The 25,886-nt window shown below is 41.5% G+C and overlaps 1 protein-coding gene across 1 annotated transcript in view; it reads left to right on the top strand.

Annotated features, from left to right (window-relative positions):
* Nucleotides 1-1,280: 1,280 nt before the first annotated feature.
* The window catches only part of LOC115369596 (cell adhesion molecule 2-like), a 163,647-nt gene continuing 139,041 nt past the window's right edge, over nucleotides 1,281-25,886 (top strand). The window contains exon 1 of the mRNA XM_030066216.1: nucleotides 1,281-1,604. Within this exon, the coding sequence (XP_029922076.1) occupies nucleotides 1,544-1,604 (61 nt within the window). The 5' untranslated portion in view covers nucleotides 1,281-1,543. The remainder of the gene's footprint in view (nucleotides 1,605-25,886) is intronic.

Raw genomic sequence — 25,886 nt, 5'->3', positions numbered from 1 at the left:
AACGCTGGAATTAATCTCCTGTTTGGCGGGGGAAACTTGTGATCCTGTTGATTCCTTGCTTAGGTGATGAATGACACAGCTCAACAAAGTCATTTACATTTATCCCTTTTGCTTCTCAGAGAGATACTGATGATTCAAGAGCTCAAGATATATATTTTTCACTGCCAAGGCTTTTCTAAGGTGGGATAGCCAGGTCAGCAATTTGATTTGAAGTGGGAGTGGCGTGGAAGGCTACTGTGCAAAATTGAACCAAATTCGCCCGGCAGCATGTTAAACCATGTGTAAAATCCTCACTATGGGCTTAGAAAACGATCCCTGGCTGGAGCCACTGCTTGGCCCTCTGTCTTTAGTTGTGGATGGTCACACTCGTTTCTGTACATCACTCATAGGAGCCTTGGAAGGAAGAGGGATGTCCAGCAGCCCATTAACCTCCCCTGCGCCTGTGAAGCGATTCCTGACACACACCTAACCACTGGGTCACGACCTTTGGGAAAACAACCTTCTTTTCACACGCCACGAGCGGGACCTCCTTCCCTACATGCTGTCTTTGCATTGTACAGTCAGCACTCCAAGGGGAGGGGAAAAAACAACACGCTCGGTGCACGCAGCCACATTTCCCAAGCAGTTCTAAAGGGTTCATTTTTCAGGGACAATTATTTTGATTTGACAAGTGTTGATTGGAAGCTTGCTTGCTTACTGCTAGGGCTGATATGACTTGGGTGGGTGTTAAAGCTGTCTAAAGGTGTTAAATTAACTCTGATGGGCGTGGACTTCAACAAACTGTTGCATAATAATGTTTTTTCACACCCTCAGATTTTGATTAACCGGCAATAAACATGCAATAACAGGCAATTATTGAGGAAAAATCCGAGATCCTTGTAGCCTCTTATAATGTGTCTGTGGTGCTCAGCATTAAGTTTATGGGGATTATTATATTATATAGTATTTTTATGGTATCTACTGGGGTATTACTGTAATATTCCTGTGATAATCTCATAGAAGCCTGAAGTTCTGGTGTGCTATTTGTGTAGTATCCTTACAAAAATGAATCACTGCATTACTGTGGCTCCCTGAATAAAAGGAATACAGTGCTGGCAAAACGTAAATGTTATCATAAGGTGTTGTTTTGACAATTTACCGGAGATCAGAACTATTTCTAGGTGTTCTCCATTGGTGAAGCGTCTTCATTAGTCAAAAAGCGTGGGCGGGACTCTTGCTCTCTGCAGCGAGTGAAAGAGAAAGGCAATAAAGGGAGGCAGGAGCTGCACTTTCCCGACGAGCATCTGTGCCGTCCTGCTTCACCACAGTAATCACTGCCCCCGGATCTGCGAAAATAAAGAGGGACTTCACTGGGGGGAAAAAAAAAGCAGAGTTCATCCCTGCCGAGGTGCCAATGTAACTCCAGCCCGTCCGAAACTGCGCCCTTTACCTGGATAAGTCCGCCCCGACGAGATAGAAAAAAAAAAAGAAGAAGAAGAAGACAGAAAGAGAGGAAAACGTGAGTGGAGTGTCGACGTGAATTTGTCAAGGCAAGGAGAAGAATATGATTCTCAAGCAGCACTTGATCCTCATCCTTTACAGCCTCTGTGCAAGCGTCTTCAAAGGTGAGCACTGAACGTTGCTGTATAGACGGGCGTGGTGTGCGGGGGGGTTGCTGCGTGAAGTGGAAGATAATTTTGATCATGCCGCACGTGAGTTTGAGTGGGCCACGCAACGCGGAGATAGTTTGATCGGCGGGGAGAGATGCGGTTTTGCACAGTAGTTTTTTAAGCGGGGTGCTGGTTCGTCTCGGGATGTTCCAGCCGGCTGTGTGGGAATGCCTGGAAGTTCAATTGTGCAGCGCAATGACCTGAAAGCAGAATGCGGCTGCACAAGTTTTGCACAGGAGGCAACTTGGATGCTACCTTCATTTGCTAATGATTTACATACAGCACATTAGGGCTGCAACTATGTCGCCCTACAGTAGCCTACCCCCTAGCCCCCCCCTTCCCATTGTCGTCCAGCCGTGAACCATTTATTCTTCCTCCCCTGAAGCTGACACAGTGATGCACTTATAGCGAGGCGGTCGGCAAGCGTCTCCGCTGTTTGTTGTGACACGGCTGTCATTTTGAGTGAGGCATTTTCTCCAGTTCTTTCTGTCGGGTCGCCCGTGGGCCTTTTAAGCCATTTCACACATGACTTTAAACTGCTGATTTCCAAAGGGTGAAAAGAAGTTGGTATTCTGCACGATCCGGTCCTCCCCCCCCCCCCCCCCCCTCGTCACAGCCATGCACATTATTATTGCATGTGAGTTCAGGTTTTGTCTCAACCTCTGGCAGTTTGCGCACTTCATGTGTAGGCAGTGTATTTGTATGTGTGTGTGTGTGCGCGTGTGCGTGCGTGCGCGGATACATTCTCCGGGAGAGAAATTGTCTCGCTATCCGTGTGCAGACCGTGCAAGCCCGTGCAGTCTTTCGTTCAAAGTTGGGCTGCTGTGATCAAACACAGAGGGCTGTGGATGTAGCCAGGCATCACTGTCTTCTCATGACAACTCCCTTAACTCCCCACAGACCGTCCCGCTCTTGGACATGCTTGCGCAGCCACCGCCCTGTAGGCGACCAGTGAGCAGATAGAACGCATATAGAACAGGGGCTGTCAAAAGGTTTTTATGTCGAGAACTCCCCAATCCCCCTCCGAAACTGGCTGCGAACCTCCATTTGATAAGGTTTTGTGCCACATACCTTCATATGGGGAGATTTGCAGCCTATGTGTCGTTCTTGATTTCGTGTGGAACTGTTCACGCTGCAAGTGGGGACGTAATAGTGGTGGGGAGACAGTAGTGCTGAGAGTGACCGGAATGGTCATTTTAAACAGCCCATAATTGGACGAAATCCTGCTGCATTTAATTATAATTGAATCAAGCTATTCTTCATTTTGCTGGGGACCCCCCTCAAGCGCCCCTACAGGGCTCCCAGATCCCACTTTATTGGAGAGCCGCTGCCAAAGAATAATCCAAGCCATCCACTCTGTCCCACAGTCCGAGTCTCAAGACTGCAGGGTCGTGTTTCACAGCCTTTCCACATTGCATCATTGTCACACCTGATTTCAGCCTTCACAGAATCCTATTTTAGTCTTACTACATTTTGTCAAAGGGATCATCTGTTGCCACATGTTACATAACACGCGGTCCAGCAAGAGGGGACCATGTGTTCACAAAGGTGTGTCGATACCCTTAGATGAAGCCAAATGGTCAGCAGTGTAATTGTGTCGAATCTCATCAGCAAGGATTTTCCTTAAAGCTAAACGGTGCAGCTTTTTGCTTGGATGGAGGAAATGTGTTGTTGGTCCCACCCCTCCTTTCACCTGAGCCAGAGGAGTCCCCGCCCCAGTGCCTGTCACTCATCTTAATGGGCTGTCCATCTTTCATTCATCTGATGCCGCCCCATTTAATTTATGAGGCATGAGCGGTTTGATGTGCAGTGCACACCGGGTGTCCTGCGGTGCAAAACCGAGCATGCAGTGTGGGGGAAAAGATGGGGCACAAGTTAAAATTCAGCTAACTTTATGCAAATGAGTACAGTGTTTTCCAGGTGAGCCCCAATCAGTTTGGGCAAGATGACAGTGATTGCACCGTGCGGCTACTGGCTTTTTACCCACTTTCTCATTACTGAGGAGTAATGTTAGCTGTCCAAACACGTCTTTTGAGGACAAACTGATTACAGCGGCGGCAGGATTTCCCTAATTGTATGACCCCTCTCTCCCCACCTATTAAGACACTGATAAGAGATAGGCCGCCTGGAGGAAGCAGCCAGATATTGTCTGAACCCGCTACTGATATATATTTGCCAGTGAATTCAGCAGTTGATTGCAACAGTTTTTCCTCAGTCAGTTTTGGATAGATTGGAACTTATTTTTTCCACGTAGATGACCAGGTTATTAAAAGTTGACACAGCTATCTAAAGCCTTTGAATATCAAAATATTTGGGTTGAACACCGCTGATTAACTTCTGCTTGCCACCGCTAGTCAACACGCCCAGGAGCGACCAATTTAACTGGGAGGCCGCCTCGCTCAACAAATCCATCACCTGCAGTGGGGCTTGCCCATGAGGCTGAGGTAACAGGTTTTTGTGCCAGAATTTCTATCCCTTAAAAAAAATGCATCTCCCCGCCAGTGCGTCTTTGTCTTGTCCTCAGTGTGTGTTGTCGATTTGCCGCCCCACAAGGAAATTATCACGGAGGAAATGTGCCTCGTGACAGTTAAGTGAACTAATACGTGGCCTGACAGCTCCCTTGTGGGATCACTGGACACTCGTGTTTTGAAATGAACACAGTAGCGAGACAGCACTGCGGGTTAATTTCACCGAGCTAATTGAATTCTTTTTCATCCTATGATTTTCTTTTTTTCTTTTTGTTGGAACGCTGTTTTCAAAACCCGGCGATACAATCCACAAAAATTGAAAAGACTGTGTTTGACGAGCGCACAAGAAATCAAGATGAAGACCCACAGGGGGAAGCTTTTTTTTGTTGTTGTTGTCAAGGAGCAAAATTGTGGCACAACACTGGTAGCCATAAAGGCACAAGCAAACAGATGAAGAACTCAGGCAATCTGCAGTTAAAAACAAGCTTTGTCTGCTGCACATTTAGCTTAACAGGTTTTATTATTATTTATTTGTTAATTTCTTACTGATTTCCCCCATTGTTCTTGCTATAACATCCCTGCCATTGATAGGTACAACCCAGCTCATGATTGGTGCATCTACAGCAAAAGATACTAAAAGATGCCCCAAATGTCTCCAGCATCCATAACAAGTCATTTACAGGCATTTAGACATGGAGATTTAGACACGTGCTTTACACATAGGGTCACAAACAGACATGGACTGATGATGACTAGAATATCCAGTTAATTCTGTGTTAGTTTAATAAGAAAAGATCAGAAAGTTGCATATTATAGCTTAAAATTAGAGTGAACATACTTCCTTATAAGTCAAGTGTGGAGTTTCCCCCATTGATCTTCCATACAGGTAGAAAGGAGACAGAAATGTGTGAGTAGCTATTTTTGCTCTCTTTGGAACTCAATTATCCTCAACAATCAACAGCACATATTTATTTCACCTTGGTCCCCTGCCAGTAAGGGGTGCACATCCTCTTTTGGACCACTTCACAACACTGGGGAGCAAAATAAAAGCTCACTCAATGATATTATATTGTTATCTTAGAGCATTTTACCTTTCACAACAACGCAGTAACAGAGACAGCACAAGCTCAAAGGGTGCAAGGGACGATGAATCTCAGATTTTCATTTCTGGACCAAGTTAACTAGTTAAAATCAAGTAACAGAATGGATCATTTTGTTGAAAATAATGATGTTTAAGAGACGGCTAGCGCTGTTGTCATTTAACTGATGGCTCTGCACAGATAGTGCCACTTAAGCACTGACATTACATGTGGCTTTTAAGTGCACCGTGCAAAATTGCTGAGGGCTCATTTAAGGAAAGACATGTAAGTCTCAACTGATAAAAACGCGGAACAGGCATGGGATTTGATGATTGAGTCTACATAGTTCTCATAGTTCTCATCGTCAGCCCGACCCGCTGATAGATGAGATGCTTATTCCACATTTTTGGTCAATGGAGTCTGAAAGGGCCTTTGCTTAAATCATTCTCGACAGTTTTACATAGTGCACCTTTAAGCTGAGACACGCTCAACCCGGAGCGCCCAGGACAGCAACCCCCCGAAAAAAAAAAAAAAAATCTCTGTGCACTGAATGCAAGGCACATAGTTTGGAGCAGACATGTCCCCGCTGCGACCAAATCATTAAAAAATCACACACAAAAAGGTGCAGGCACATTCAAAAGAGCATTCTCTGTGGTCACGGCCTCATGGTGCCTCATCACACACTGCAAGGGTCCTTTAGGCAAGACTCTCGCCACAAGAAATCCCTGCTCAGCAATGCTCAGAGCTCCTGCACACTCGGCACAGCTATCTCTCGGTGTATTGCTCAAATCCGATGTTGGATTCTCACCTGCGGCTGCGGCGTACTGCATGCTACACTGCCTAAATCCATACTGCGTAGTGACAGAATACACAAGTAAGTATATGCACAGCGATGATGTTCGCTGTCTGATGTGTGTCTTGCACCGGCCTCTTGCACTGAATATGAGTTGTTGTGCTCCCCGTACCGTCGGTATGGTCTCACTGTGTTAATATATCACGGCTGCAATGTGACCGAGACAGATCCCACCAAAGACAGCTGATGCCGGCACCAGGCATTCTTATCGGGGCCCATTAACAGGTTAGCTGGCCGGCCGGCTAGCCGTGCTAATTAACGATGTGGCACAGCTCCACTTTCTCCACAGACCTGTGGGGTGGTGGTGTCAGAGATATGCTTTTATGTTCATAGTGCTTCTTCGTTGGTCACAGCTACTCTGATTTGGACTGACATTCCTTGCACACAAGTGTTTCATCACTTTCTTTCTTACAGAGCCCAAAGAACTCCCATACCGCCGAGGGAACTTTTTTTTTTTTTTTTTTTTTTTTTTTTTGAGCATAGAGCCTTTTATCATCTCTTATCTCCTCAGACATTTGGCAAGTACAACCTGCAAGCGACATTTGGGCGTTGGTATGTGTTTGACCAAAACGTGTGGGGGCAGTAATGATGGCAAAATGGAGGATAAATGAATGTGGCTTCCTTTTTTTTTTTTTGTCTAGCATTTAATCTGGTTTCAAAACCACAGACATTAAAAAGAGAGACAAAAAGAGACAAAGGATCAAGTTTAATAATTCCTCTACAATATAAATATCATAATTAAATGATATCCTGATTGGGGTGAAGGACTTGATGCAAGTAATAAAAATGTGCAGAAGCATACTTTAAAATCTTTGATATATATTTCCTTTGCAAATATACCACCATGTGTATGCTTTTCAAAAAAGAAGACCTAAAGATTTTTTAAGGGTTGACACCCACTCAGCAATTACCATTAAATATTACTACTTTACAATAGAACAGACAATAATTTGTAAAGATGAAGATACATAAAGTCCTCAAATGATTAAGCAGATCTCAGAAATATTCTGCCATTTACTGTGATGATATGACATTAAATTTGTTAACCCACTGAACAAAGTGTTAGCGCGTAGGACCTTACAATGCCAAAAATGACACAAATGTGTATGATACATTATTTCTGGTGATTTGCAGTTGTTGCAGCATAATTCAATAATAAATTAATGATACTCTTTATTTCTTTGTTTAGTCACAATCTTGGAAGTGGGAGAAGAATATGTTTGAAACGCAGATGTACTGAAATTCCCGACCAAAGCTTATTAAAAAATAAGACACATGCATGCACGCATGACATGCATATTAATGCATAGCTACATATTCTGAAATGCCTTGCATTATTTAAATGTTTTCATTTACATTTATCAAGATGGAAATTCTAACAGTTGAGCACAATAAATAGAATGGATTTGAATGGTCACATTTCCTGCTCCAAATGCATTATGCATATTATGTCACTAAATCCTGTAACCTTGTACCAACACACTAATCATGTAAAATACTTTTAAACTCATGAATAAAAAACAAAACTAAGCACAATAGCATCTTAGAAGATCAGGAATCCGATCATGCATCACAATATTTCCATGCAGCCTTTGTTTATGCCCGGGACAGCAGCCACATTCCCTGTGTGGTTCAAAACTGTGCAGGTATGCATCTAAGATTAGGAGTTTCTACCGGTGAAATGCTCGATTCAGGCAGCCCCTTCCTCAGCATTCACATAGTGAGCACCCTGTAGATATGAATACCAGTGCTACACACAAGTTTCATCCTCATTTTGAGTCAGCTGGGAGAGCATTTTGCTGCACCACTTCTCTGTTCTCTTACGTAAAAAAAAAAAAAAAATGGAGTTATGTTTTTTGGTCGGATCTGGGTGTATTGAAAATCTCTTGAAATGAATACATATTGGACCCTAGTGAAAGTGAACCCCAAAATGTCACATATTGTGAGACACAGGGAGCCTGTAAGAAATGCATGGGTGCATCTCCTGTGGGCTGGAATAATCAGACTGCTGGAATAAGCTGGCTGAGCTGAAGGCAAGGTATGGCAGAGGAAGGTGGTTTACATTCAAGGATACCTGTTCCTCACCGCTGAGGGTTAGCTTATCCCTGCAGAACGTCTCTAAGCTGCCGAGTGCTGGCCATGGTGCCGCGCTGTATACCACTGCATACGAATAATCCAGTAAAAGGGACAACTGTGCTCCGAAAGAGCTGCCGCTGCCCTGCTTACTTTATGTTGACAGATATACATCTGTAAGGATAAGCCTCAAGCCAGAGGCAAATGTGTTCAGACAAGTGGGGAATGGACTTAAAGATTAGCTGCTCGCTTCCCCAACTATGCCGTCTGCTGTCAGTCTCCCTTTGCCATGCTCTTTGTCATAGCACTTTTACACATAATGCCCCCTTTCCTCCTCCAAGTGGGTAGGCTTAGCCATAAGACTGATACACTGCAGGGGCAATTAAGTCACTAAAGATTATTTTGATGCCTATTTGATTGAAAGAGGTTAAGAGATTTGCCTGCTCTCCAAGAAGCCTTTTTCCAGAGAAGATACTCACGATAAGTTTAATGCCACGATTGGTCATGCTGCAAAATGGTTAAAGCAGTGCAGTTATATTAAACCCAGGCTCCTGGAGAGGCACCTGTGCTCATGCATCTTAAAGGGAAAATCCACCATAAAACAGAATTTACATGTATTCCTATGATCTTGGGCAGCTGAGTCAATATTTTTAAACATGAACAGCTGTCAGCCAGAGCTGGAATCCAGAGAGCCAAGTATCTAATTTGTCATGTCATCAAGCAACAGGAGCTATTCTATTTACAATTTATGTAGAACTGGCTTATGGTCCGTTACAACTTCTACACCAGCGTGAGTGTGATTTCATAGTTGCACCAAGGCCTAGGTTACGATTTAAACCTCATTTGTCCACAGCCCTTGGCATGGGAGGCTGTGCAGGAGGGTAAAATGCACAGAAATTCAAAACATATTCAATTATTGAGCTGTTCATGATATGAGACATGCATGCATATGCATTTCAAAACACTCTGAGCTGTCAAATTTAAATTCTCGTGTTGCATCCTCAGTAAAGCATGGCTCAAACATGAGGTCAGGAACATATAGCCATCGACCAGAGCTTGGAGGCAAATGCAATCATTTTTTTTTTTTTTTTTTTACAACATAATCCCACAATCCAAAGAAAGTATTTCTGTATGGGTCAATGAGGCACAGCCAAACGGGAGAAAAGCATGGGTCAGCCTCACTGTGGGCTGAAAGGCACAAGAAAAGAGAAAAAAGACAAACCTCATCAAGCAAAGCCGTAAAAAACAGGACTACTGGCAAATCCTTCCCCGAAAGAAATTAGAAAAGGAAAAGAACCTAACCGCATTTATCAACAAGGAAATTTTGTCCGATTGAATGTAATTCAAATAATACAAGTTTCTCAAATACTGATTACATTTGGGACGCCTGGCCAGGTAAATCAGCAGCTACCCAAGTAAAGGCTTCTTTTAGATTTATTTGGCTGCTGTGATGTGCTAAGCTGTTGTTCAAACCTCTCGCCAGTTTGGTTTATGAAAGACAAAGTTTTAATGCTGTCAAGAACTGAAAGCGCACTGGTGAACTATTACAACAATAATTCATTGTGCTTGTGAGACAGCACACGGTATTTGTCAAACAAATGATAATGAACAAAAGTGTTCCTTTGAGTCACGCTGGCAGTGACAGCACAAAGTGAATAGAGAGGCAAAGTCTGAAACCTAGTCTTATATATCTACTGTAAACAGGCTATATTTTGACTGCTATTATATGCTGACATTTTGTTTACCAAACTTAGCTTATCATCTTTGTTCACTAAAATCTCTTGCCCTATTAACTATGAATGAATAAGTCTTAATATTGCAACATTAACGACGAGACTCCAATTTAATTATCACCAGTTTACGACACAAATATAACACCAAATTTGCAAAAAAAAAAAAAAAAAAATGCATTTATGGTTAGATGCTTAGATACTTGTGGTATAAAATGATGCCTGTCATTTGAACAAGCCGTGCAGAGGAGGCACTGAATAACATTCCCCATCTAAGTTTGGAAAAATGGGATTCTGCTGTAGTGTTGGAGAAGAGCGAGGTGTCTCTTTTTTGTGAGAGGTTTATGCATTCTCTACATTTCAGTATTGTGCCCAGAATGAAGCCTATACTTCATTTTATGCCCGTTTGCAGTGCTGACCTTTACCAATCTCTCTTGGCCCTCATCTCTGTTGAAGTGGGCTTTGTGCCCGACTATGGATGAGCCTCTGAATCTCATTTAGCCTGTGTGATGATCTCCCCTTTTCTCCTATTGCGGCAGTCTCTATGAACAAAGTTAATATTTTTTTGTTCAGAAATGACAGCCATACATTACTCCGTGACCCACTGCGCATGTAATCTGTTTTAGTAGTTTTTTTTTTTTTTTTTTGTTTCGTAGTGGATGTTGTATCACCGGCAAGTCATGTTGTGTTTGTTTTCTGTTGTCTCTTCAAAAATCTTCATGAAAGAAGTCCTTTCTCTTTGGCAAGCCATACTGACCGGCGTGTTAATGCAACCGAGAGAGGTGTCGAGTGCAGAATGTTAACCATGAAATATTGGGAGCGTCATTGTGTGGTTTCTATAATAGATGTCCTGCACTGCCTCTGTTGTGTGTATTTGGGAGGCTTCCAAAATGTGTGATTTACTACCCCGGGTATCACACTGCAGCCAAACACCTGGCAGCCTGACCGTAAGTGATCATGCTTGTTTTGAATTATGTCAAAGTCTTTTGCGGGGAAGCAGAAATGCACAAGCATAACTACATCAAGGAGCCGGGCCATCTTTCATTTCCATCTTGCATGTTTTACTCCGATATGGCCGTGTGCAGCGGTTGATGTGTGTGTCTTGCCGTCGCCAGACTAGAGGAGCCTTTTCCCTTTTCCTCGGTGGCTTTATTTTATCAAGCTTCGCTCTTGACGAACAGCTGTCGAGCTTTAGAAAATTACACCTGCGTCACGTATAGGAAGCTAACTGCGTATAACTGATGCGGTGATAGTGCTGTTTTGAAATATGCCGCAGAGGCAGGCCAGTTGAAAATGAGGCTCTGTTCCCATCTTGAGCAGAACCTTGTTTCCCCAAATCCCCGGGGAACGAAGGCCCTGTGGGAAAACGATTTTTTGGGGGGGTACTGTAAGGTGTTCGGATACCTGACCAAGACTTATTTCCAATATAAACCATGGAGGCAAACACATTGGGATTTATTGCGTCCGGTCGACTTTGAGGTTTCAAATGTTTCTATTTTTATGTATCAGCACAGCAATTCCGACAATTTAACACAGGCAACGGGATTTTGCATCTGTGCACTGCCATGCTCAGTGTGGCTCTTCTGTAGAGCAGTCAGGGTGGATGTCTGAGGTTCAGATAACAGAGGCTGTCTGCTGTTCTATCTTTGGAAATTTGATATTTCGGTGAAATAAGAAAACGAAATAAGCGTTTTCATAGACTTGCAAGGATCGTGGAAATGCAGTTATTTATTCCCAGTTTAATATGTTGCATTTTATGTCCGTTTGATTTGAAATGTGTGCGCAACACAAAATTGAAGCCAGCGAAAATAATGAATAGTAAAAACTGCAAACAACAGATTGCTGACTTGTGAGCAAAGCTTATAATCAGTTGTAGGGGCAAAAATGAAAAGCTTTCATTTTTTTTTTTTTTTCTCCCTCTATTCACTGAAACCTATTTTGGGGTAGAGGGGGCTGGAGCCGATCCCAGCGTACACCAAACAGACGGCAGGAAAACACCCTGGACGTGTCGCTAGTCCATCACAGGGCTCACACAGATAGGCAGACAGGCACATTCATATCTTTGGGCAATTTGATTTCTCCCGTTCTGCCCAACTTGCATGTCTTTGAAACGTGGGAGGAAACCCATTTGAGCGCTGGGAGAACATGCAAAGTCCACACGAAAAAGCGCCGGTCCTGGTGTTTGAACTTGGGTCCTTGCTGTGAGATGACAGTGTTAGCCACTCAGTTATCAAATGAATTTTGTATAATTAATAGCACAGATCAGGAATAATAATAAAAACTATTCTGAAATCTTGCAGGATTAATAGTTTATCTGCATTATTATTGTGAAATCCAGTATTTCATGCTGAAATCCTTGTTGTTGGGTACATGAAATGTTTAATATCAGGGGCATTTTTGTTTGTCAGCGAGAAATACATAAAAAGATACCTCACTGCAGGCCATTACTGAAATGACTCATCGGAACTACAGAGATTAAATGACAGTACAACAAGAAAAGCTTAATGAACCTTGCTTTTTCATGTTGTGTCTACTTGATGGGGATCTAAATCCATCCATATTGCCCAAATATGTATGTATGACTGTTACTCACACACATACACACACACACACACACACACACACACACACATCCTTACCTTGCTGTTATACACTCTGCAAATTTACATTGATTTTAAATTGATTGTAAAATCATGTTTGCAGATTGGCAATGCGCAGTGGTCATTGTTTTAAGAGTAAAAATGCACAGTTCAGGTCTGATGTTCATGCACTGTTGAATTTTTATGCTCTATAACTGTTAGACAATCCATCCGTCAGTCGATATCCATGATGTGCAAGTTCTTGGATTTGAAAACAAACGGTATTCTTAGAGTGAAATGTTTTATTTTTGCTCCTAACTAGTGGAGGACTGGAATTTTATGGATTCAAAGCGAGAGCAGAGATGATGTTTTTGCTTCTACCTGAATGTAAAGATGATGTTTTTTTCTCCTCTCAATCCTCTTCTTTGAGTGAGATGCTATACCGAAAACTTAACTTTGGCAGAGAGACAAAAAAAGTACAAACTTAAGTTGATGCATGCTTATGCCCTTTTATTGACTTCCTCTTTAAGGGCTACCCATGGGTCTCTAAAGCTGGAGTGTAGACACTGAATGCAGGCATATTTGCAAGTGAAGGTGGGCGATAAAAGCATTGAAACTCATGTCCTCATAAAGAGGGATCAGCAGTCTGAACGGGAGCTGCATACCGATGCAAGAGATGCCAGTGCTCAGAGCCAGAGAGCATGTTTTTCCAAAAAAAAAAAAAAAAAAAAAAAAAAAGCCTTTAAGCCGCTAGCTGAGAGCAAGAAGGAGAAAGGCAGAGAAGGTATGAAGCAGGAAGGCACACAAACCGCGAAAAGCACAGAAGATAGTTTTTGGTGTGATGCTCGATGCATGAGTCATTTCCTCACCGCTAAAATAATGAGGCGATGGAAAAGCCATTGTTAACAAAGGGCAAATTTATTATTCCATAACGTTTGATTTGGTATGCGACCAAGTCAGTTCAGTAGCCTCTCCATCCACACAACAGCGACAAAGCCGTAACAAGTAATGCATTTGAGTACACACCACCCATCAATAATACGCCCATAAAAGATAAATCAGTTTCTCTAATTGCATACATTATGTGTAATAAATGAGGAGTTTGAGAGTTTTGCAAACCATACATGTAGAATCTGTCATGTAGAATGTCAAAATAAGATAAGATAAGATAAGATAAGATATTCCTTTATTAGTCCCACGGTGGGGAAATTTCACGTATTACAGCAGCAAAGTGGATAGCAAGATATGAAGCATAATTTACACTATAAACAGTATATACAGATAATAAGTACCAAATAAACAGTATATACAGATAATAAGTACCAAATAAACAGTATATACAGATAATAAGTACCAAAGAGCAATATAAACATTATAAACAAGGAATGTAGAAAAATACTATATGAAAATGCTTCACTGGTAAATATCTTTTGCCACACACACAGTCTCACACACACACACACACACACTGTGCACAAACACTAGTGGAGTAAACACGACTGAATCTGAGGTGAGTCGAGCTTCGTGTTGTCAGGCAAAGGCAAACAGCGTCTTTGCTCGTTCGATGTTGTTATAACTAAAATATTTATAGAACTATTTTTTTTGTTAGGCATGGATTTAGCTTTACCGAACGCCTACGCACGCCACGTGAGCCAGGATCTCCGAGTATGAAGCGAGGCGGTCCAGTTTGACTGATTAGGGAGAGCCTGGCTGGCCTGAATCATGCACAACTCGTCTCCCAAAAACTTTATCCCAGCTCCGCTTTCGGTTTGCATCATGGCGATTTCACGTCACCTCTTCTGCATACCTATTTGTCTTCTGTCAGCAGTTTGCATCAGAGGAGGGGCGACAAATCTCTGCGTGACAGCTGTTGTAAAATACTGTCGCTGAGAGACACCGGGGGTTACAGTCGTCCACCCGTCCATCCAATCAGGCTTTGCAGATTGGTGGAGTCTATCCCAGCATGCACTGGGCACAATGCAGGGACACTACTGCTTCACTGATTTATTGGTTTACTTTCACATCAGGCTGATATCTGCCTTTTTTGAATATTGCATATTGGCATTTCCACGCCTTCCCTCTCTTATAAGAAAGAGCTTATTCTGTAGCTATTTTTTCCTTTTATTTATTTTTTTTATATTGTCTGACAGTCATTGTGCAATGCTTTTGCAACATTCTTTGTATTTATTTTGTTTATTTAACTATTCTATAAAAAAGAGACTTGCAGGCTGATATCTGTCTTTTTTGAGTATTGCATTGTATTGCTTTTTTGGATAGGATTTTTCAAATTTAAAGACACTGAATATCAGCACCAAATGCTGACTAGCAGCAGGGTTTGGTTAAAAAATATTAGAATTGCTATCAATCTTTAAAAAAAAAAAAAAAAAAAAAAAAAAAAAAAAAGCATATTAGTCACTTCCCAAGGGAAACACCCTGGGCCCTTGACAAGTTTCACATTTTACTGGCAGTGGCTTTGAAAGGTTTCAGGATGATGCTGAAATCCTGGGGAAAACAGTGCCGAGTGGAGTGAGTCAGAAAAAGCCTGCGACCTCTCTGTGGAGGCTGCGCCGAGAGTTTTCTGTTTGGAAAGTTTGTGTGTCACCTGCTCATCGCCACGAGAGCCTGACACACACCGAGCGCGTTTGAAGTGCTTCATCGAAACGCTGGAGCATGTGCCGCTTTAGGGTTGGATCATCCGGGCCGGCGAGAGCAACGCCTACGAGCTCGGGCGGCGCCAAAGAGCCGCGGCGAGACATTTGGAGACTCCAAGCGGGCTACGATGTGTTTTTTCTTTGGAGCGAAACACCAGGATTCCAGGAGATGGATGCTGAGATTTGATGAACATCAACTCTCGGAAGGCCCAGCGTTACAAAATGAACCGAGGTCAAACTAGAGCCTCGCCTGCTGCTTATATTCAGCTTTTTCCATGAAAACAAGAGAAGAGAAATAACATCAAAAATCAAAGACGTCGTCCATCAGGCTTTTGCTGAAGTTACAGGAACTGGAATCAAGTTTGCCTTCTCCGTCTCCGTCTCTTTCTCCTTCTTCCAACGCCGCTTCTTCCTCTCAGACCGTGAGGAGAAGCGATAATGCGCCTCAAATGTGCAGAGGACGTGGTTCAACACCAACGCACGGAGTTACAGCATCTGAAGAAGCGATGTTCAGTAACGTCGGCTGAACTCCTGTAGTTGGTTTGCTGATTGTGTGGCTGCCATGCTGATTGCTTTGGTGAAGAGTTCACAGTTTCTGTTTTTTTTTTTTTTTTTTTTTTTTTTTTTTTACAGAAACCGAGGCTTGTGTTTTTTGGTGGAACAGGGAACATTTGAAATCAGGGCCCGCTCGCACTAACGCTCAGGCTTTTGCTCAGTCCAGTCGCTGAAGTTTACTTTTGGACTTTAGCGGCGCTTTTGCTTCCAGCTCTGCTTATCTCTCATCTCTCAGTAATGGCCAAGGATAAATTTGGTGAGCCATTGTCTGCTTCACTCCACTAACAAACCATAGCCGGCATAGATAAGAACGCATTACCGCGGCTTAACACGTATCACAGAGCGGCTCATTATTTATGTCAGTGTCATCGTGATTGACGATGTTTGTCAAAACAATACAAAATGACATACAAAAGAAAAGATACTCCACTTTTCAGGCAGCACACAAGAGACAAAGCAACAGTTTATACCTTTGGTTGACAAGCCACTCTCACATGCATTATTGGCCTTGAATGCTGCGTTTCCATGTGCCAAACTTTTTTTTTTTCTTTTTTTCCCTATAAGGATGATAAAAACAGCCCACCCTAAAAGGGATCCTTCATCCATAATGCATATTTTGTTTTATCAAGCACCACCGTGTACCTTTATGATAAACTCTTAATTCTAGCCATCGCTGATCCAATGAAAAAAAAAAAAACTGGTTCTGTAATATTAACATTTTACAATAGCAATATGAGCTTTTTGGAATATGAGTTTACCATAAAGGCTTGTGAGTAAAACTCTCTGTGAAGGCACCGCACTGTGAGTACCTGATATAAATATTATGCATTATAAGTGAAGTATCCCTGTAACTCTTGGTCTAGCCACCAGCTGTGTACTGTCCACTGCTGGCCCAATCAAGGAAAATAAAGCGAGGCCGTGCAGTGTTAATTAATAAACTGTCATTTTGGATCATTTTCACGTCTTTATTTATTTATTTATTTGTTTCACCACATGCATTTTTCGTTGACATTTATTCAGATACGTTCGCTCCGCTTATAACTGGGGAAATAACGAAATTAGAATTCTAATTTGACCGCTGATCAGAAGAAAAATAGTGTTCATCGTCCATTAAATTCTCAGGTGTGGACAGTGAAAACTTGGGACAAGGAGAAGATGCCGGCTTTGCGCTCACAACGGGCCAACTGTGTGACTTTGAGCCGAATAAAAGCTCTGCCTTTCCCCTTACTTAGCTATATCTGCCGTGTGTAAGAAAATACCATTGGAGAGATGTAATATTTAGGATTGTGCTGCTGAAATGACAGGATATAAAGTCAGGATGGACCCCACAATAAGCTCTTATAATGGCCAGTGTGGATATATACCCTGCTTTTTGTGAGCTCAGAGATGATTACACATTTAGTATCCTCCAGTACCGGTGGAGTGAGAGGACATCCGGTGTGTACCAGGTGACCTTAACCACTGGAGTTGTAGCATTCTCCAGATAATGACCACTCTGAACCCCAGGAGCAGGCCTCATCACCCCATAAATACAGGGACCATATGGACTCGCGGTGGAAAGCTGCAGACAGTCACTTTTCAAATGGACGTCGTATACTTGTAGGAGGCTTTGTGCTATGAAACAGGCTGCACTGGCATTTCCACCGGTTGTGGAAGAGGCTATTTTATGGAAATGATGGACGCCTCAGCTACATTGAACCCACCGCAGATTGAAAATGTAGAGCGAGGCGAATGCAACTTTTAATATTAACTGTAAAAAATGTATCCAATCCAGAATTATCCGTGTGTGTGTGTGTGTGTGAAACTTGCCAATCACAGTGACATGATGTGCCTCGCCGAGGTCTGAGCTTCTTGGCAATGGAGATTTGGCAGATTGGCTTGATCCAGTTTGAGCCACATCGAAAACAATTCGGCGAAGATGTGAAAAGTTTGGCAGTGTTTCCGAAGCTGAAGCCACGTTGTAACTTCAATTTGAAAATCAGTTCGGTGAGTGGAATTTACCAAAGTACGTTTAGAGCAGATAATGTAGGGCTCTTACATTCTGATCATGTTGGTTAAACTTATTGATCTCGATGATGAACCCTGATTGATTTTAGGCTCTAAGTAAACCTGAACATGAACTTGCTCGAGGACTAGAACGTCTTTTGGACATTTCAGAACTAGATCGTGAAAAAATAATAAGAATTTACTCTTGCTCCTGAGTGATGTACACTCTGTACGGTATTTCATTGTATCCATAGTTCCAACCCTGAGCAATCATGGAGTGGAGGGGGGTGGGGCGGGGGACTTGATGTACAAGTTGGCCTTCCGGACAGAATTGCACTCTTTGGTGGCTGCTTATAAGCCAACCAATTTTGTGATGCTGAATTTCAACCTGTGAGCTCAATATGACTCACTGCTTGCCAATCTCCCAATCTCAAGGTAGGCTCTCCGTCCACAAGGTTCCTGAATTGCCTGAGTTTAAATTAAAAGGCGTGGGTACATGATGATAAAACACACGGCACAGCTTGGCCTCGGTTAAATCAAGAGTTTAATAGTACATGTCCTTCTTTTTCTTCTTCTTCATCTACTTCTTCTTCTTCTTCTCATCATTATTATTATTATTTTGGCAGCCGGTCAGACCCAGGAGGGAAGCCGCGTGAAGAATTAAGTCAATTTCCATGAGCCTTTATCGTTATTTTTGACACAGACAAAGTGATTAATTAATCGCCAGAGAACATAATCATCAGTTGCAACCCCTGTAAGTGATATGTTTCACTACCAGGTGAAGTCAGATTAGTTCATCAACAGGGACGTGGATACTTTTCAGTGTGCGGTAAACAAGGGGGATTTTTTTCCTCAGGATTTATCAGCTGCAACAAGCAGTTAGTGTAAATGGCTGTCAGTCACTCAGTCAGTAACAGCAACTTAAAAAAAAAAATAATAATAAATGCTTGTGCCGTTGCTGCACACAGCTGCAGGGACGCAATGAGCCTGTTTTACCAAAACATGGCAAGTTGGTTGCATCTTATCACCGTTTAGACTCCACTTGTCTTGATATAGTTCTTTGGTTCAGCTCAAATTATTGTTTTTAGGGCGGGTTTGGTCATTTTATTTTATTTTATTTTATTTTTTTTTTTTTTTTTTACCAGTGCTTAGTTTTTATTCAGTTTCTGTTCTAATTTCAGTATTTTTGGTGGGCATGCATTTATTTAAATGTGTAATAGAAGAGCAGGTATTTTGTAGGTGTTAGTAGTTGAAGTGAGTTAAAATGCATTGGAATTGTCAGTCATGGTCTTTCGACACTATAATCATTGACAACATAAGCAATAAAACACTAAATGCAGGGGCGCCGCCAGGAATTTTGGGCCCCATGAAAAATATATATATATATATATATTTGCTCGATGATGGTTTAATAATTTTATGTTAGTTTTTACCTATTTTTTTGGGCCCCTGTCAGGCAAGGGCCCTTGGAATTGTCCTAACTTTTCCCCCATATACGGCGCCCCTAACTAAATGACATTACAGGGCAACTTATCTGCAAAGTAAAATTCAGCATTAATAAAAATGCCATGGTTTCATTCATTTAAAAGCATCAGGATTTCATTTATTTGCAGCATCAGGATAAAAACCGCCTCTTGTTTTGCTGCTGCATATGCAAAAAAAAAACAATAAAACAAGTATTTCTAATTATTGACATGGATTTGTCAATTGGCATCAGAGAAAAGATGATGCCAATTATCTAAATGATGCAAAAGATCATTTTGATTTTTATTCCTGTTGACAATTATTTCAGTGTGCAACGGTGTTTTGAACGCCTCGTTTCTGTCGTAGATTTTATGCCTGTAAATACCGTGGTAGTCGAACAGTTTTTCACACGCTGAAAGGCTTCAGACCCATTTGATTACTTATGTTCAGTGCATCTTAACAACAGCGACGGCAACAACAACAACAACAAAATAGCAGAGAATACACTTTGCTGCTAGGTTTCATCAGATTAGCTGAGTAAACTTGATGCCTTTCGGTTTGTCGCAAAAGACGTTTTCGCCTGTGCAACAATTACACCTGCTCTCAACAGCACCTGCAAAAAAAAAAAAAAAAAAAAAAGAAGAAGAAAGAAAACAGTGCAAGTGCAACTGATGATACTTGTAATTGTGTCTGACTTTAAACCCCATTCAAACAGCAGCTTTCTCCCTCGCTGCGCCTCTTTCCTCGGTTTCAAAACACAGTGGCTGAAACACAATCAGGATATTTTAAGATACTCGGTTGTAATAGTGTATTGGACTGATCCTGGATTACTTACATTTTTGCCAATAGCAATACAAAAGCAGTAATGGGGAATATGGGTTTTCAAGATATCCTTATCACTACAAAGGCCTCGGCAAATTCATCCCAGATTGACAGGCTCCAGTGGGGATTTTTAGATTCAGGAGTAGCGTTGAAACCATAACCCGCTGTCATTTCTCCACTGTTACACCAGAGTTAAAGGAGAAAATGCTCCGACGCCGATACACACTTGATCGGTAGCCTGTGCTTTTCCGAGGATCATGGCTCTTAGGTTGAACATTCAAACTGTACTTCACACTCAGACATGACGAGATGAAATGCGGCGTGTGAAATTAGTAAAGTGGTGTTTTTTTATTAGCAAGACGTCCGCTGATTGACAGAGCTTTTAGTGATGGCATTATCAGACTACATTACATTTAATCCCTCATCTCTAATTACACCCTTTCTCTCACACATTCATTATTAACCTTTTTTTTCCCCCCTCTGGCCAATAGGGAATTCCTTATTGCCTTGTGTTACATCAATATCTTATCATAATGTGTTGCTGGTTTGACATTTTGTACACTGAGCTATGTAGCTATGTTATGGGATATCGTACAAGTAGGTTACATGTAGAGCCGTTGACATTATTTATAGTGCGTGTGAATTACATCACCTGATGAGCAAGTGGGTACTGGGAAGTGGTGTAGCATAAAGGAAAACAACAGCTTTGTGCACTGGAAGATGGTAACAATCTGTGAATAACAGCTGGACTAGGAGAAAATTACGGTTTAAAGCCATACTGCACAGTGCCCAAACTCCATTACTGTTCTGTTATTTGCATTATTTTCTTGATTTTTTTTTTTTTTTTTTTGTAATTGCGCTGAAAGGAAAGCTATAGGCAAGAGGGACCAGCGAGGAGATTGCCTGCATCGTGAGTCATAATGAGTCATGCCTAAGCTCACAACATTACAACATCATGGAATTCACCTCATGCTGCAGAGCACCCCACTGTTTGACATGCTTGGTAATGACATGACATTTTGCGTGGGAATATTACCTTTATTGCATGAAAAATCGCCAATTTTGCTCCATGGTCTCAAATGGCACAAGGTGTGCTGTATGTCATTCATATTTTGCCTTGTGCATAATATTAATGTGATTTTTTTTTTTCTTTAAGAGGGAATGATGCATTATTGCTATGAATTAACAGAAACCATGGAAACAGCTCTTGCAGCACGCTGTCATGGAGTCAAAGAGCACAGCTCCCATAATGCTTTTAATACTTCAACATTATAACACATCTCTCCAATCTCAGGATTCAGCCACAAGTGGATTCCTACTGGTGCCAATATACTGTAAATTGTATTAATTATTGACCATTATTTTGACTTAATTCTTTCTTTCTTTCTTTCTTTCTTTTTTTTTTTTTAGCTTTTATATGTATAATACCAACCCCGTCAGTGCTTGAATGAATATATGCAATTCAGTTTGAGGTTTAAATAATTAGTATGCAGATCTTTGACTATTTCAGATCTTTTAACTACTGAAGATATGAAATTTGTCATAAAGATCCGTTAGACTACTAATTTGCATGAAACTCAAGTTCATATTTTTAAGTACATTTCTAATGGTTGAAAGATTTGGATATTTAAAGTATGTGGATAGCTGATGATATCAAACGGCAGAGAGCTGCAGAAAAGCCTCAAAGGGCTTTAGTATTTGAGATACTGGATGCTTGGGATAGAGAAAAATATAAAATAAACCATGTTTTTTTATGTTTTAGATGTCTAACATTAATGAAAGTGATGGTTGTGGGTGAATATAACTGCAAAGTAGTTAAGTTGATAGATTGTTTAATCATTGCCTACACTTAATGTACCTCACGCTTTGAAAAACGGCAAATTAGCGCTGTCTGAATGAGTGATAGATGATATAAAACTAACATAAAGCCATCGGAAAGTCATGATTTTTGTGTCAGGTTTGCTTCACCTCAGTTTGACTGAATCCATACATAACATCAGCCTGATTCATGGAAATCCGTGCATTGTAAGTGCAGTATGATCCCTTCTGTAACGTTGTAAACCACAGCCAACTGGGTTTGACTGAGTGTTGCAGCAGTCGGTCTGCTGGGCGCTCCCGAGCAGATGGTGCCAGCCACAAATTCAAATCATCCAGTGTGATGTACATGTAGACACAAAGCGGCTGAAGGGAAAGTAGTGAAACTCCTCGGAGGAAATCCTGCATCACTGGAAGCCACGCCCCGCCTACATCGCCAGGCCGCCATTAGCCCCGCCCATCAGAAGCCCAGGGATTCATCTTATGAACATCCCCAGGAAATTCTAGGCGTGTTATTTCTCAGATGATGACATTTAAACAAAATGTAAATTATAATGTGGGTCAAAGAAATAAATACATGTTATTAACTTGCCAAAGACTTAGATGTTTTCATGATCAAGTGTGCAGTCTACACATTATAAAAACTGAACTCACATTCTAAGTGCAGTCAGATACTGATAATTAATCACAAATTGGCATTCTGAATTCAAGCAGGCAGCCTTTCCATTAATTAACAAAACAATCCATGCTATATGGTATTATAAGGTGCTGTAAGGTCTGGTCTTGCACAAATGGTGTAACTTTAATCTGTCTGCTGCCCAGAGAGGACCAAATTATGCTAGATTACCTATCAGTTTTCATTGCAGCACATTAAAATCAAAGGGAGCCTTCTCTGGCCTGATGCAATACTGCTTAGGCACGGCCCAGTCGGCCACTGGGCATGAATTGTGTGCAATCATCACTTTTGAATGATCTAATACAGACTCATTAATTAATCAGGTGTGTGTTAGCAGTGACTTTGTGGCTGTATAACCTGTCAGTTTTTAAGACCCGCAACGTATTAATGAATCCAACCGTTCCTTCTACATACTTTTTTTATGTTTAAATTATAGCTGTACAGTTAATAAAAAAATTAAATTTGCAATATGAAATCCTTCAGCTTCTAAATTGCATAAGACTGCAATTATAAGTGAGTGGTGGGTGCTCAAAATGGACTCCTAAATGTGATTTCGTGCTGCTTAGCCTTTACTATAAATTGCACTATAACTGGCCTGTAATTTAAGCCTTTACTATAAATTGCACTATAAAATTAAAATTGCACATGGAAAACAACAACAACAACAACAACAAAACACTTTCATTGTGTGCAATTTTTGAGCTCATTTTTTTTATTGACAATTGGAAAAATCTAAAATATTTATCTCTGTTTTTATACTGGATTGAAATTTATGCCACAATTGCAGGGTTTAGCAAAATAAGTGCAGTATGCTCGTGTGTCAACATTGTGCAACCCTCGTTGCCCCAGACCACTGTGCTCCAGCAGCCTCTTGTATGCGAAAATGCATTACTTCATGTTTATCTCTACCCGCTCAGGAAATTGCAGCATTATAATGGTCTTAAAAAGCACATGCAGGACTCACCAGATGAAATACTGTAAGTAATCTTGAGGGGGGTGGGAGAGAGGGCACAAGTTCAAATAACATTTTACACTGCTAATGAATCAATCTTTGACATTACGTTCACTCCCTCGGCTAATTTTTTGTTAACTGTTTTTTCTTTGTTATATTATCCATCAATTTACATTTATTTCCCCTGCCTTTACCAAATCCCACCCCTGTAAGAGCTGCAGAGTCTGCTGCTTTCATCTGCACTCATTATGTGCACATAGCACAGTATTGTATATCTGAGTGACAAAACCCAAGGGCTTCCAGGATTTTTTTTTTTTTTTTTCGCCATATATCATTTAAGTATCTGGTTCTATTTTCCTTCTGTGTACGTATATGTTCCTTATAGTATCATGCTGGAAAATAGCCAGGGATCTTAATTTTCAGGTGCCTGCACTAAAGGCATTCCCTGACAATATAATGCATTAAAACTGTTGCTAAAACCTGGCATTACACCTTCACTGTCTTTGGATGAGCCAACAAATCCTCTTCTTTTTCCATTTGCAGAGCAATAGCACCTACGTTGTAACAGAAATAGAAATCCACCATTGGTGTCTCAGTGGGTGCATAAATCCGTTTTTCTTTAAGCATAATTAAATCATGAAATGTACCTCCTCTACTATGTCTTTAAAGGATAGCAGCATTAAGCCAATTTTTTTTCCCCCTTCTTATCTGTATTGCAAGTGATCATGTTACACCTTCCTCTGGCAACTTCTACCCCTCATCCCATCAGAAACGAATTCATTTGTTTTCCATACCCACTTACCCCTATTCAGGATCACGGGGCTCCAGAGTCTATCCCAGCATGCATTGAGCAGAAGGCAGGGAAACACTTGGACAGGTTGCCAGTCCATCACACCCACACTCACACACATACTCACATCTATGGGCAATTTAGACTGCTCAGTTCACCCGACCTGCATGTCTTTGGACTGTAGGAGGAAACTCGCGCCCCACAGAAAGGAGCAGGGCTCCGATTCAAACTCGGAGCCTTCTCGCTGTGAGGGGAATGTGCTAAACGCTGAGCCACCATCAGAAACTTTGAACCTAAACCGACTTTCCTGCTCTTTCTCCAGTGCTTTTTAGATGCATCTGCAGTAACACACACACACACACACACACATACACATCATGTGAATTTTACCTTAATTTCTTTGTCTTTGTAGCAGTGGCTCCATCACTATTGGATGGAATATTTGCCTTCTAAAATTTTGTCTATGCAGTGGAAATAGAAATGCCCTGAAATACTTTGTTGGAGTCCATTTTGCCATGTCTTTGTGCAACTTTGCATGCTTGACTCAGTATAACCTAATCTGTCAGTAAGTGCAGATTGCATTTTAAATGACTCACATTTCCATACGTAAAGTGGCTTGTTTAGCGCTGCACAGGCCTTCCATGTGTTGCTTAAGGACAATTTAGTGGTTTATTGGTTTGTTTAGGCTACTCAAACAACTTGATACAGATAGCCGGCTGATGAGCGAGAAACACTTGTTATATAAAAAAGAGAGCGTGCTGTTTTTGGTGTGTAATGACAGTAGACAGATTCACGTTAATGTTAACGGGTTGTAAAAGCTGAACTTATTGCATTGTTCCTAAAACCAAAGGGTCTCGGATGCTTTTCACTCCAACTTGTTCCCTTTAAAAAGTCCAGTTGGCTTGTTTGTGCTCAGCAGTTACGTAAAAGGCTTGCTTTTACCAGGAATTATAGTGGGGTGCCAGCTGCATGGGGTTCTCAGAGCTACTCTGTCACAAGTGTGTGGCAAGTGCAGGGGGTTTGAACCAACGCTAATAACAAGCACTTATGAGCTAGTCAAAAAAAAGTAACAGTAATACCTGAAAAGCAACTGCAATCAAATTATATACCTTTTAAGGCTGATTACAGGTGCTTAATTTTTGGATCTGATTGCCTAACCTAAGATAAACGAAAGAGCGTTTAACTGATCCCCTGTTTGTCCTTACTGCCTGTAAACCGCCCCCCCCCTCTCTATGTGAAATGGTTTGTCTGTAAACAGTGTGAGCCTCCATGTTATACACTGTCAGAAACAAAGCATTGCAGTGATTCAGTAGCCGTGTAGACACAAAGTAAAGCCTCCTCGGGGTGTTTTTGGATCTACTTTGCAACCATATAGAGTCGCAGAGTCAATAGCAAGCACAAGATACGCCGACAATCTAAGATGTAAACCAGCTGATATGCTGCACTGAGGGTCGTAGAAAAGCTCCAAGCAATATCCATGTTTGTGTGTGCTCATTATTTTTACTGCTCTGAGTTTGAAGAGGGTGCTTATGCTTATCAAAGAGTGAATTATCAAGCATGACATAAACAGGCATAATTAGACCATCAATCAAGTAAATTAGTTATGGATTATCTCTCTGTAATTGACCCTTTTGTATTATGGGTTCAAAGTGAAACTTGGCCAAAGACTTTTAAAGTGGGCTGGGTGCCTGTGATTTATGTTTCCCCTCCTGCCCCTTATTAATATAGCAGAGGATCGCCTTTT

This window comes from Myripristis murdjan, chromosome 13 (genome assembly GCF_902150065.1).
Source record: "Myripristis murdjan chromosome 13, fMyrMur1.1, whole genome shotgun sequence".
Lineage (NCBI taxonomy): Eukaryota > Metazoa > Chordata > Actinopteri > Holocentriformes > Holocentridae > Myripristis > Myripristis murdjan.
Note: the sequence above shows the minus strand (reverse complement) of the source record. Positions and strands in the feature narration are given on the sequence as shown.